At 39.1% G+C, this 13,158-nt stretch overlaps 4 protein-coding genes across 9 annotated transcripts; 3 read left to right on the top strand and 1 right to left on the bottom strand.

Annotated features, from left to right (window-relative positions):
- Window positions 1-1,569: 1,569 nt before the first annotated feature.
- LOC105191937 (pupal cuticle protein G1A) lies at window positions 1,570-2,905 on the top strand. The gene is made up of 2 exons (XM_011155727.3): window positions 1,570-1,625; window positions 2,039-2,905. Exons 1-2 carry the CDS (start codon window positions 1,614-1,616, stop codon window positions 2,903-2,905), a joined length of 879 nt encoding a protein of 292 aa, XP_011154029.2. The 5' UTR covers window positions 1,570-1,613.
- Window positions 2,906-3,419: 514 nt separating this feature from the next.
- LOC105191936 (ADP-ribosylation factor 6) lies at window positions 3,420-6,943 on the bottom strand. 5 transcript variants are annotated; one of them, XR_003113987.1, is made up of 6 exons: window positions 6,727-6,943; window positions 6,404-6,590; window positions 6,209-6,279; window positions 5,765-5,981; window positions 4,851-4,892; window positions 3,429-3,533 (listed from the first exon to the last, which is right to left on the bottom strand). XR_003113987.1 is itself a non-coding variant. In XM_011155725.2 (5 exons), the coding sequence occupies exons 1-4, from the start codon at window positions 6,865-6,867 to the stop codon at window positions 5,781-5,783; spliced, it is 720 nt and encodes a 239-aa protein (XP_011154027.1). In that variant the 5' UTR covers window positions 6,868-6,940; the 3' UTR covers window positions 3,420-3,533; window positions 5,765-5,780. The 5 variants fall into 5 exon arrangements, 2 of the variants coding, with proteins under 2 accessions (XP_011154027.1, XP_011154026.1); XR_003113986.1 differs by having other exon boundaries at window positions 6,089-6,279; window positions 6,823-6,940; XR_850490.2 differs by having other exon boundaries at window positions 6,089-6,279; window positions 6,727-6,940.
- On the top strand, window positions 4,588-5,646 carry LOC105191935 (nucleolar protein 16). The gene is made up of 3 exons (XM_011155723.3): window positions 4,588-4,859; window positions 4,955-5,279; window positions 5,352-5,646. Exons 1-3 carry the CDS (start codon window positions 4,759-4,761, stop codon window positions 5,478-5,480), a joined length of 555 nt encoding a protein of 184 aa, XP_011154025.1. The 5' UTR covers window positions 4,588-4,758; the 3' UTR covers window positions 5,481-5,646.
- A 124-nt stretch (window positions 6,944-7,067) lies between the features above and the next one.
- Gen (XPG-like endonuclease) lies at window positions 7,068-10,101 on the top strand. 2 transcript variants are annotated; one of them, XM_011155722.3, is made up of 6 exons: window positions 7,068-7,324; window positions 7,507-7,783; window positions 7,960-8,246; window positions 8,322-8,483; window positions 8,570-8,735; window positions 8,870-10,101. In XM_011155722.3, exons 1-6 carry the CDS (start codon window positions 7,167-7,169, stop codon window positions 10,043-10,045), a joined length of 2,226 nt encoding a protein of 741 aa, XP_011154024.1. In that variant the 5' UTR covers window positions 7,068-7,166; the 3' UTR covers window positions 10,046-10,101. The 2 variants fall into 2 exon arrangements, with proteins under 2 accessions (XP_011154024.1, XP_025161516.1); XM_025305731.1 differs by having other exon boundaries at window positions 7,569-7,783.
- The last annotated feature ends 3,057 nt before the right edge of the window (window positions 10,102-13,158 follow it).

Consider the following 13,158-nt stretch of genomic DNA (forward strand, 5'->3'; position numbering starts at 1 on the left):
GTCGTGTTTGCCGATCGTGAAATAAAGGGTTTAGGGTGATATTGGGTCACGGACGGGAAAGACAGACGGACATGCGTGCGTACGTAACCGGTACCCCGCATCAGACGTACTTTTACAAAGGAAAAAATTCAACGGCTTGTGTGAAGGATACGCCCGTCCGTGACCTAGCATCAGCACCTAAAAGCGCAGTGGTGACCAACTTTACGACAAAGGACCACGTCGATGTGTCTCTCGGCGAATGCGCGTTCTATGAATTCTAATCATTTTCGATAATTAGAACGTGGACAATCGCGTCGAAGCGCGTCTCGCACTCGCTGAAACGCCTCTCTCTTTTTCATTGCTTTTTCGCTCACTTTAATCGGTCAAGACCAAACATTTACCCCTCAGGTCATCCGATTCCGGTTTCAGATGAAATTTGTAAACGCAAATTGGGACACTTAACATTTGCGAAACACTCGGCGATTTAACTGCGCGAGCGCATTTGGAGTAATTACAAAGTTCAGCGCAACGCAATGATCGCCGGTGCATTGAAGTATCGCTTCTCGACTTAATAATTATAACTTCGATGTCGTGTTGAAATCTCGTTTAATGTAATCTACAAACGAGACATTGGGCTCGATATCGCGATCATTCATCTTCCTATCCGTTATTGACTCGTTTATCATGCGCTCGTTTACTTCGGCCCCCCGCGGGTGTATCCGCGCTGATGCGATTTCGTACACGCATTTAAAAAGGAAGAATCCCCCGCGGATTTATTTGCAAGATTGCATTTTTAGAAGCTGCGATACGCCATATACGAATGTACAAGCCCAAGTTTTGCAACTAATAACGTAACGGGAGCACCTACGTGTAAGCAAGTATTACGTATCCCCGCTGTTACACATATGACATCGCTTATGTCAGTGCGAGAATTTGGAGAAAGTATGTCCTTGGCAAGTTCTACAAAATATGGTGAGTTTATGACGGTATAATGGTATCGCGCACGTAAAAGGAAACTTGCGGAATTGCGGGATTTGCATCGTCTAATCTCCTCTTCTCTCTTTCTCTCTCTCTCTCTCTCTCTCTCTCTCTCTCTCTCTCTCTCTTGTTCATTCACGATTGAGCGACATCGATCACCTGCGTTACCGCATGAGCATCACTCGTCATCCGGAGTTGTTACAACTGCATTTGCTGTCCTCCATTGTTAAAGTTATCGGCTCGCAAGGTTGGGCAATCGGGCATCGCCGGGGGCGAAACGAAAGTGAAAAGTAATTATAAATGTCGCACCCTCACACCGACGATGTTTTCTAGCGAGCCGCTCCGTACCAGATGCGCGATCTTAATTTCGTGGCCGCCACGCCCGGAATTCGCCCGTGTTCCCCCCCTCGGGCGACTTATCTTACCTCTTCTTTGCTCTCGTGTGCTCTCGTATGCTCCTTTCTTAATGATATTTCCCACAAAGAAGTCCCATGTACATATCCCTCTCCCGTTGACCATGCCCAATCACCTCGGACGCGGAGGTAGTGCCCAAAATTCGATCGAACCCCCGGACAAGCTCACCCGCGTATAAATAGTGGCCGACGATCAGCAAATCGGCAGAACCCAGTAGTTGTTCCACTTCAGACGAGAGCGAAATGGCATTCAAGGTAAGAATTGGCGGTGTATCGCCACACACACCGCACCACACAGACGATCGTATCTCATTCCGCATGCGTGCAAATTAAAATAACGCCGAGACAATGGGGACAAGAAGTTTGTTGAGTATCGGGAAACCGCAGCGGAAGTTCTCAGACTCAGATTAAGAGAAGGCCAATTCCCTGAGAAATCGAGTCGACGTTTCCAAGTACTCGTGAATCTTCGAGTACTTATTTCTCATTTTTCGCAAGTAGCGTAAGACACCCGAGAATCATCCCAAACGTGTCTAGAGTATCTCAGGGAGCGAGAGGTCCCATGATCTCAGGGCGTCTTGCGTGTTACCCGCCTAGGTCGCCTGATCGCTAATAACAATACAAGTCCTCGTGTTCGATCGAGCGCGCTGACGATATTTCTTTTCCTCCAGTTCATAGTCCTCGCGGCCTTCGTGGCGGTGGCGAGCGCCGGCGGGCCGGCGGCTTACGACATCGGCACGCTGTCGGCCGACCACAACAGCATCGGCTACAGCCAAGAGTCCACCCAGAAGGGTTACGCCGGCCAAAACGTCGTGTCCACGTACAGCAGGGCCGAGGACTCCGCGCACTCGTCGGTCCGCGTGAGCAACAGCCACGTGAGCAACGACGCCCTGCTGGAGCACGCCATCGGCTACGCCGCGCCAGCTTTGACCAAGAGCGCGTACGTCGCTCAGCCCGTTATCGCCAAGGCCGCTTATCCCGCTCCGGCCTTGACGTACGCCGCTCACCCCGCACCGGCCTTGACGTACGCCGCTCACCCCGCACCGGCCTTGACATACGCCGCCCACCCCGCACCGGCCTTGACGTACGCCGCCCACCCCGCACCGTTAATCGCCAAGACCGCTTACGCACCAGCCGCATACGGATACGCCGCGACGACGCCGCTCCTCGCCAAGACCACAGCCACTTATGCCGCACCCGCTGCCTATAGTTACAGCAGCCCGCTCGTAGCCAAGACCTACGCCGCCCCCTTGGTAGCCAAGGCTGCCTACACCACCTACGCCACGCCGGCCGCCCCCTTGGTCGCCAAAGCCGCCTACGCGGTCGCACCTGCCGCGGCTCCCCTCATCGCCAAGACCTACACCGCCGCCCCGGTCCTCGCTAAGACCGCGATCGCCGCTGCACCGGCCGCCCTCACGTACGCCGCTCATGCCGCCCCCGTAGTCACGAAGGCGTACGCCGCCCCTTACTCGTACGAGACGGCCGCGCCGGTGGTGCACGCCACTTTCAGCGGCTTCGGCACCAGCTACGCTTGGTAGATGAACGCGACGACCAGACTTTGGTGAATCCGGGACGATCGGGAACAGGTGTCTCGTGTTCGGTCTCCTGAGCTCTTCGACGTTACCATATCGCCTCCGCTAGCACGCGCAACATTTCTCCCCTCCTCTTTCACTACGTAGCCGTGTATATAATATATATTTAGAGCGATATTTATATTTATATATACCGCATACTCCCCCTCCTTACACGTACACCGCGCTCTGGAAACAAACACGAACACTTGAGCGAATTATAAGTTACGTATCTTGGAATACATACATACATGCATACATACATACATACATACATACATACATATATACATACACTTTTGTACCAATATGATGTAAATTTTTGTGAGAACACATCACGATTTAGTAGGATAAATAGTCTTACTGTACTAGATACGAGCGAATAAATCGAAATTGATTCGCAGCCAATGAGCAGTTCGAAAGTAATTCGAAAAGCAATCGTTCGTACTCCAAGTTCCTCATTGTCCTCAAGCAATGATGGTCTTCTTGATGGTCTTCCCGTCGCTTCGTCCTCATGAGCCTTTTGAATTTTGTAAACTTCACAGAAATGTGGTTCATTCGGATCGCGAGTTTTTCGTGCAACGTCAACGTCTTCCTGGAAGAAATTCGAGAAAGGAATATTCTCGGAAAGTTTCGCAACGTCCGACTGAATCCCCTTCATAAGTCGACGCGCGTTTATTACGTGAATGAGCGCAACGTTAATTTAAAACATGCGGATCGAAAGTCATGTGTGCGCACGATTCAACAGGCACAAAAGATACGGCACAATAACCAAGGGAAAACGCTTTAAATCGTCCCGGTTGTTTGACAGCGCGCGCTCTTGAGTTTCAAGTTGAAATCAGAGAGAATTTGCATACAATGGATGATCGAAATGTACATATCACTTCATACGCGTCGCACAAATCTGATTGAACATGGGTCGCTTTCACGGGCGACCGGTTTCTTTTTCTGTAACTTTGAAACGGTCATGATGACGAAATTGCCAATGCGTGATCTAATTTCCTATTGAATACGTAAGATCCACGATTTGATTTTCTCGCAAGACCAACCTCGGCGCTTTCATATGTCGAGATATTCACTGTCAGTATTGAAAATCTATAATATACGTGACACAAACTATATATTTTCAGTACTGGCAGTGAATTTCGGAACGCAGCCTATAACTCCAGACGCGAGTGAAATATATTAGATACCAACATCGTTCTTTCTGGTTCCATCAAATTAAATGTAATTAATGCAAAAGGATTTATACAGATATTTCCTCTCGTCGCAAATGTCTGTCTGACATAGTAATTGTAAATTTCAAGAGGTGATTAACATTTAATTTAATTTGAAGAAAGGATATAATCAGAATTTCCATATTCGTTTAGATCGGATAGTCTATCATCGCAATTGATTAGAAAAATGAGTTTCTGTTAGTTTCAATTAGTTACGATTAGTTTTTATATCAGATCTAGAAGCACTTGCGATCCTGGCGATTGCGACCGCAACTCAGGAGTCAATATCCAAGCAAGCTGAATCTATTTAAAGATAAACTCGCTGCACATTTTCGTTTGACTTCTTGTGTTGAAATCTTCCAGAACCAGAATTCTTTTAGTTTTTTAGTTAGGTTGAAAAACTGATTTTAGTCGAGGTTCGCACTACAATTTATCGGCCTTCATAATATTCAATTGACTAAACAAACGTAGTTTATACGCGCTTTGTCAGATGGCGCGTCGGATGCCCGGTTTTCAAGTTATCTCCATAGCAGGAGCACGTGTATTGGTTTGTTGCTGTCGATATACGTACGTGCATAGTATATATAATAAATAACAAACAAAATGGCAGGAGTTAGAAAGTTAAAACGTAGGAAGAAGTATCGTGTAAATGTAAATCGTAAAAGGTTACGGAATAAGTTGCAAAAAGTACCTACTATTCCGTGGTGAGTGTCCCCTAACCTCATACACATGTCTGCCTATAAAACATAAACGTTTTAATCTATTACTTAATGTTATTTGTGTTAATTAATGTTATTAGCGAACAAGTGAAGAAAGCATGGGAAGTTACGAAATCTGTACGCACCAACTTGAAAGAAATGGGCTTGGCATATGATGCGAATGAAGCGATACAAATTCCTAATGTAAAGCAGGAAATGTTGGAGAATGCTAAGAGAAAAGTTGTAGCAGATGAGAACATGTCAGATGAGGAAGATGAAGCTATGGACGTGATTCCGGCTAAAAATTATGTAGCAGAAGCATTGGAAGCTGAAGCAAAAGCACCTAGACAACGTCTTTTAAACCTACCAAAAGGACAAGCACAGTTCCTTACTTACTTGATACAAAAATATGACGAAGATTATAAGGTAAAGTTATAGTAAGTTTGAATATCTTTGAGTAGCAAATTATTTATATTGTTTTAATTTTCTTTTATACAGGCAATGTCAAGAGATAAGAAAAATCACTATCAATTAACTTGGAAACAAATACGTGCCAAGATCAAAATGTTTAAAGGAATTCCAAAACAATACGATAAATATCTTCAAGATAACAGTATAGAATGTTAGGGACTTTTATTGATGTGTAATTATTATTTATGTATAAAACTTAAGTTACTAACTTTTTATATACAAGAAAATTAACTGAATACATCCTACTATCTTATCCGTACTAATTGTCTAAATTTTAAATAGCAGCTATATATACATTACAAAAACAACACTTTAATATGAAGAAATAAAAATTTATTATGCTAATAATGACCATATAGTAAAAATTAATTTATTATGCTTCTATTTTATAAAATCTATTTCCTAATTTTTTTATGTAACATTTAACATAACCTGCCTACCTTTTGAGATATTATTTCAAGATATAGCCATGGAAAACATCTTTTTCATAACCAGAACTACGGAACTATGGCACCACTTGTAATTAGTCTCTCCTTCTGACAGACAAGGCAATGGTTCAGTTTGGCATCCAATTAGTTCTATCTTGTGCTTGTGTGAGAGACTCAATAAATCTAAAGCTTGTTCAACTTGTTCTGGCTTTAAGGCATTGGGGCAATCCTGAAAATCACAAAAAAGCAATATTTATTTGATGGTAACCTAAAGTAATTTTCAATATTCTCGATTTTCTGAGATCTTATGGTGCCAAATGAAGATATGATAATTACTTGTTTATTAGCAACTATTAAAATTGGTGTTTTACTCAGTTGTGGATTATTTATAAATTGTTTAAGTGATGAGGCTATGACAGATAACTTATCTGTATCATTAGAATCTATTACAAATACCATGAGATCAACATCATATGAAAACATAGTCCAATATGTTATCACATCGTCCAATGTATCAATGCCACCAACTAGTAACAAATAATTATATATTTCTATTGTGAATACAAGTCCATAATTAATAATTAAATATTTTCATTTATCAACTGAGGTTATTGAAAATGTATAAATTATTACTCAATTGTACATACATACCTTCCCATATATTATAATAACATAAATCATTTTTTAATCTGGTAATAAGAGAACCTTTAGTAGGCTGTGGTGGCATGGTATAACTAAAGTCATTGTTATTTGAAACAGTCATTTGATTCACTAACAAAGTCTTTCCAGCACCTTTTAATCCCAATAAGACTACTCTTTTTTGAGGTTTACTTAAAAGCTAAAATGAAAGTACAATATATATTAGGATTTATTTTTTACATATTCTTATATAGAGAAAATTGTGAAAGATATTATTCGTATTATATCAAATCTACGTGTTTGAAGCAATTTTGAATCGAGTCACGAATCCTAACCTTAGATATTTCTCCGAATCTTTCATTTATCGTCTTGAGTTTACGTTTCTTCCAATATCTGTAAGCTACATACATGCCAACACATGTACAACTAACCCAGAGGAATGTCTTTTGACTTTCTGTTAATGGATATTTGTTCATTGTTAATGTTTATTTTAATGATACATCTTGTCAAGGAAGAACAGCAGAAGAGAGAGCAGAAATACTGTTTTCTGTCTCGTTCCTAAGATGGCGTTGCTTTTAAAATATATCGATAGTTGATCTTTTAAAATATATCGATATATCGATGTCGGTTATATAAAAAATTATCGTTGAGCTCATTCGATAAATACGAAAACTTAATCATGGCTGCGAGTCTTTTACATGGCGGGTAAGATGCACTTCGATTTTCAACGAGACATTGACAGATTGAGTTCGAAATGTGAACGTCATATTTTAAAATGGGTGTAAAAGACCTTTGGAACATTTTATCGCCTTTGTGCGATAGAAAACCACTGTATGAGTTACAAGGCAAAACTATTGCGATCGATTTAAGCGGTTGGGTCGTTGATAGCCAAACGATCGTAGATAATGCCGTACAATCGAAGATGTACCTGAGGTAAATTTCATTTTCTTTCAAATACTTTATATTGTATAATTAGAATCGCATGATCTATAAAATAAAATCAATTTTAATGAAATAACGACTAGCATGTGTATTTGTATACAATATTTTTATCAGGTATATTGATATTTATCAGGTTAACAGATGTCATTTAGACAATTTTACAATTATTTTAGGAATCTATATTTTCGTACAGCATTCCTTCTCATGCATGGAATATCTCCTGTATTTGTATTAGAAGGAAAGGCACCTGACATAAAACACAAAACTATTATACGAAGACATAATGTCCGTCATGGGTTTTGCGAAAGAAAGACAAGCAAGAAAGGAGGAAGATCACAATTTAACCGGATTCTAACTGAATGTAAACAAATGTTGGAGTATATGGGTATTACCTGCATACAGAGCCATGGTGAAGCAGAAGCTATGTGTGCTTATTTAAATGAGGATGGGGTAAGTTTTCGTATAATTGAAAGAAACTCTTAGTTTCCTAGTTATACACATAATCTGTAAATATTAAAAAATTTGAAAATTTAAACTGAACTATAAATTTGATTTTTCAGCCACATAAAAATTGGTCCTAATTTAATTCTATGTTTATCTCTAAAGCAAGAAATATATATTTTCAGCTTGTAGATGGATGTATAAGTCAAGACAGTGATTGTTTTTTATATGGTGCAAGAATAGTATATAGAAATTTTTGTACAAGTATCCAAGGAAATTGCGGAGCTAGAGGTGGTTCTGTCGATATCTATTGCATGGACAAGATAGAAAAAATATTGAATATAGGACGAAATAAAATGATAGCATTGGCTTTGTTATGTGGCTGTGATTACGATGAAGGAGTAACTGGTGTTGGAAAAGAGGCTGCTTTAAAATTTTTTAAGATCGTAGAAGATAATAATGTCTTACAAAGGTTTGAACATTAAATGTACAAAAAAATTTGTTAAATTAAATTATCATTAAATAAATAGCTTTTCTTTTTTTCCAGGATTCAAGAATGGAGAACAGATACAAAGTTAGACAAAGTAGAATCAGATTTATTAAATTCAGATTTATGTACATCATGTGGCCATAAAGGAAAATTGCAGAAGCACATAAAGTCGGGATGTACCGATTGCGGTACTATTAGAAAATGCAATGATGACTACAAGTAAATTATTATTATATATGTTATATACTTCTTCAGAGACATGAACTCTCACAAGTGTAATACATTGTACTTTTTGGCTCATATAGACACAAGAGAGTGCTGATGTTGAACGAGATATCATTAAGAAAGAAAGCACTATGTGATGAAACTTTTCCAAAACAGGAGCTAATAGAGGAATTTCTTGTGCGGAAGGATGCAGTTCCAACGAAATTGGATATAGAATGGAAGCAGCCTCAAGTCAGCCATTTTATTGTAAGTTGTATATATCAAATTATTATACATATATATATATATATATATATATATATATATATATATATATATATATGATAGTCTCATCATAATCTAGCATATATATAAACATATATGATCTTATGTTACGTTAGGATTTTATGGAAAAATATTTATGTTGGGATCCACAATATGCATTTGAAAAAATATTCACCTTAACCATTAGGTGGCAACTTTTACATCTATCAAATCTTACACTTGATAAACGTTTATCTATACCAAATTTATTCGTTCCGAATGAAATAAGAAAAATACGTAATATCAGATCTATAGCCAGTTATGAGATTATTTGGAAAAAAGAGCACAGTGAAATAGAGAGGTTAAATAATTATAAAGAACAAACACAGAGAAATGATGGCAATGATGATGATAATTTTCTGACAAGCATTGAGCCACAGAATTTAGTTTTAAAGTGTTACCCGCAATTAGTTGAAACATTTGAAAATATGAGAAATGCAAAAGCGAAAAAGCGAACTGCAAATTCTCGAAAAAAGAAGACTGTAACGGATGTAGTAGAAAATAATACTGAGAAAAAAAATAATGCAAAATCATGCCAAAATAAAACGAGAAAAAAAGTTATAAAAAATAAAAATAATAGAAAGATAGATGAATTTATTTCTAAAACTTGTCCTATGTCGCTGGAAGAGTCTTTTGAAGAAATGGTAATTACACCAAAAAGGTCAAAGAAGAAAAATACTTCGATTAAAGTAAAGGAATTAAAAATAAAGGATACGTCTGAAAATACAATTGTGAGCACGAAACATGTAAAACGTGGGCCACAATTTGATAGAATACTTGGAATGAAAACGTTACATTCAAGGCAAAATAATACGCTTGATAGAATGTTCAATGAACTTTCACCCGACGACTTTTTGAGCGAAGATGAAGATAATGACTCGAATATATCAAATGTAATAGAAGAAATATGTAATGGACGAACTTTTGGACTTAATATTGAAAGTTGCCATCCTATAGAATCCACGAATCAACTTACAGACGGAAATAGAAAAGCCGAATCAGAAGCATCAACGTCAAATACAGAAAAGCATGCATATGTGGAAGACAAGAAAGAAAACTCGGATGATTCTGATGATGAATTCGGTGATATAACTGAATTATACATCCCTATTAAGCAAAGGATTGGAAGAATCTCAAATGGACCAAGTGAGCAACTTTTACAAATGTGCAATCAAATAGAAAAAAAGTCTTCAATCGATTTTGAAGATATTATGGATCAAACTGATATCGGAAGCATGTATTTAGACACGTGATATTATTGATACTATAAAGTATGTATATATTTTCTACTTGTACTTGTGAAAAATGTAATAATATAAATTGCAAGATTTTGTCAAATATGTGACAAACCTCTATGTTATCGTGTAATTCCCAAGTCTCGTTCCAATTCCCAGATCAATATCTCAAGATATCTTCAAATTATATTGTTAATTTAACATAGATGTAATGTAGATTGTAAGAGATTTGGATGGTTACGAAATTTTATTAAAGAAGACTTATCAAATATCATGAATTACCAAGATAAAGTGTACGCTGAATTTCTTTAATTATGATCTTAAATAATAGAGAAAGATATCCGAATTTTTACCTGCGAATCGATAACCCTCGGCAATGATAATATTTATAAGAATATCATCACGCTCGCCGGTAGTATTTTTGCATGTGCGGTGAGTCGTAAATTTGCATGATTTAATCGCATATTATTTCAAAACAGGAAACATAATTGACATTTATCATAGTTAAATTTCTTTGTAATATTTGAGAAATGTGGTTGTTATATGGTTGACGGTATGGATCGGGTTGCTTACTACATGGAAAAAGGAAAAGAATTAGTGAATATCTCGCGAGATCGTTTTGTGAATGCGGGTGCGTCGACACCATTAACGCGCGTCATCCCTAGTAGCACAAATTGTTGGGCCAATATTAGCAACATATTGGGCCCCCAATATTGGCCAATGTAACCCTAATGTAAGTCAATATTGGTATAACAATGCTATGCAATATTGGCGATATATTGTAATTTAATGTCTAACCAATATTAGTTGCATATTGGGATACATTGAGCCAATGTAACCCCAATATAAGTCAATATTGGTATAACAATGCTATGCAATATTGGCGATATATTGTAATTTAATATCTAACCAATATTGGCTGTATATTGGGATACACTGGGCCAATGTAACTCCAATTTATGTCACTAGTCAATGTAACACCAATGTAACGCCAATGAAGTGTGCTACTAGGGATTATGCATTGTGTACACAAGTATACACAAGTATTACTGAATTTCAGTGTACATGCATATTCAACAGATTACGTGAGCTTTCCTTTTAATTCTTTCTTCTTTTGCATCTTTTTCAGTCTGTGTGACGTATTGTTATTGTGCGCGCAGATACGAGTGCACTGATTCACATTTTCAACTCAAACTTTCAACAAGGATCAATATCAATGATCCAAGCATTCCTTTCTCTCCCATAAAAGACATTCATCGGTATTAGACAATTGCTTTAAAAGAACAAGAGAAACTAAGAATATTCTTTCCTAAAAATAAGAATAGACTCGTGAATGTTGGGATATGTCAGATAGCGCAGAAAAGGCGCACATCGATCGAATGCTTAACCGCACGACCGATTTCGGCAGATTTAGACTTTGTTCAAGTATATGGCTCATCTGTAAGTAGACTAAAGAAGAAAATTCTTTCAAGAGGATTTGCGCAATTACTATATCCGCAAAAGCGACGAGAATAAATAATTCGAAGATTTATTGTATCACTCGAACGAGCTATATATATCTCGTTTTGGACATATGATATTGGCCTATATCGTATTGATATGAATATTCAACGAATATTACAAATACATACGTTGGAAGGATTCAGATCGGTGCTTCGATAATAGCCGGAAGCACGAATCTCGCGACCCATTTCCGATATCCCGTACCTTACAACATCCCCCTTAAAATTTTAATCCCACTTTGATGGCTACATCGTAGCCGTGGTGTGGGCGATTTCTTGTAGCGGCAGCTATCGAACTTCCGAGGGATTGTCTAGTTTTCGAAGAATGATATTGCGAGCTCCATCGATTCTGAGCAGCTGTACCACAAACAAGTTTTACTTAACGATGCGAAGCTTAGTGATATTCTCCATCGAGGACACACATTTCCCCGCGATACGTAGATCAGGCAACAATGCCGACGAGATTCGTAGCTTAAGGGAATACTGTCGTTTGAAAGTACCGTCGCGATCACAGATCTGCTCCCGACATAGCTACCTTGCACAAACAAGCGCAAGGGAGTGGGAGACAGACTTGCAAAAAGAAATAATCGGAATTGCGTATTAGTTGATAAGAAGATTAATTCGGAGTGAGACGTTATATTGAAGTTTCAATACTCTTCTATGGCGCGTCTCTGTCTGTTCCGCCGGCCGATAGCTCTAAAGCTGCCTGAAATTGCCCTTCTTGAGTCAGCACACAGCGGCGCGATGGCCGTATTCTAATTTAGCGTTGAAAGGGTCAAGCAAATGGATTCGGCATCTTCGACGTCGACGACGAGACGGATTCGCATTTGCATCAACTGAAGAAGGCGGTCGAGCCTAAATCTCGGTCGACATTTCCGATGTACATCGGCCGTACAATGATCTTACGACCCGTGGGATTACTCGCGTCGACACAACTCTTTCGTGCCGCGCGCGCTCCTTTTTTGCCGAGATGCCGCGCATTGCGACGTTACAGCAAACGTGACAACGATCGATCGATCCGAAGGTAACAAGGATGAGGAGCGTATGGTGAGACGGAAACAGCAGCAGCTCCCAGTTGGAATAAGTCCGAAATACGATTCCAAGACATATTTATAAGATCCTCGCCGAGATGGGCTTTCGATGCAATTTATTTATACGGAAGGTACGCGATACGCGGTAGTAATCGGCTTTTATAAAGTTCTAAAGTAGAGTAGTATCGATCTCTCTCCGACTATCTGGCTGACTTGTGCAACGTCCAGAACCAATCACCGTTTGAGGTGTACTTCTTATCGCGTATAGATCGAGATTTCTATTCTCTGCTCGCGCGAAATTTAGTTGAAGTTCCAAATTGAGACACTCGCGAATTTGCGAGGCTCGCGAGTGAGAACGAGAGAAGGGAGAAGAAATTCCGAGTACCGCCCTCACGAAATGAAAATATGAAGCGTGCGCGAATTTGCAGTGTTTACTGCTTATTAGCGAGCAGTATAAAATTGGATGCACATCTCCGTCAATATACATTATTGTTAAATTTTTATTTTTCATTTGCGAGGCATGTGATGCGCTGCGCGGTCGCGTTCATCAATGTTGCTTTTAGCGGTTACGATTATGCTTTCAGCAATTTAGCATGAC

The sequence above is a fragment of the Harpegnathos saltator genome, unplaced genomic scaffold, assembly GCF_003227715.2.
Source record: "Harpegnathos saltator strain DR-91 unplaced genomic scaffold, Hsal_v8.6 scaffold71, whole genome shotgun sequence".
NCBI lineage: Eukaryota > Metazoa > Arthropoda > Insecta > Hymenoptera > Formicidae > Harpegnathos > Harpegnathos saltator.

Bases quoted from the DNA above. Each gene is read 5' to 3' on its own strand.
- LOC105191935 (XM_011155723.3), top strand. From the start codon at position 4,759: ATGGCAGGAGTTAGAAAGTTAAAACGTAGGAAGAAGTATCGTGTAAAT. The intron at 4,860-4,954 runs GTGAGTGTCCCC...TAATGTTATTAG, and splicing joins AAAGTACCTACTATTCCGTG to CGAACAAGTGAAGAAAGCAT. The intron at 5,280-5,351 runs GTAAAGTTATAG...TCTTTTATACAG, and splicing joins AATATGACGAAGATTATAAG to GCAATGTCAAGAGATAAGAA.
- Gen (XM_011155722.3), top strand. From the start codon at position 7,167: ATGGGTGTAAAAGACCTTTGGAACATTTTATCGCCTTTGTGCGATAGA. The intron at 7,325-7,506 runs GTAAATTTCATT...CAATTATTTTAG, and splicing joins CAATCGAAGATGTACCTGAG to GAATCTATATTTTCGTACAG. The intron at 8,484-8,569 runs GTAAATTATTAT...TGGCTCATATAG, and splicing joins AAATGCAATGATGACTACAA to ACACAAGAGAGTGCTGATGT.
- LOC105191936 (XM_011155725.2), bottom strand. From the start codon at position 6,867: ATGAACAAATATCCATTAACAGAAAGTCAAAAGACATTCCTCTGGGTT. The intron at 6,591-6,726 runs GTTAGGATTCGT...CTTTCATTTTAG, and splicing joins GATTCGGAGAAATATCTAAG to CTTTTAAGTAAACCTCAAAA. The intron at 5,982-6,088 runs GTAATTATCATA...TGTGATTTTCAG, and splicing joins TAATAGTTGCTAATAAACAA to GATTGCCCCAATGCCTTAAA.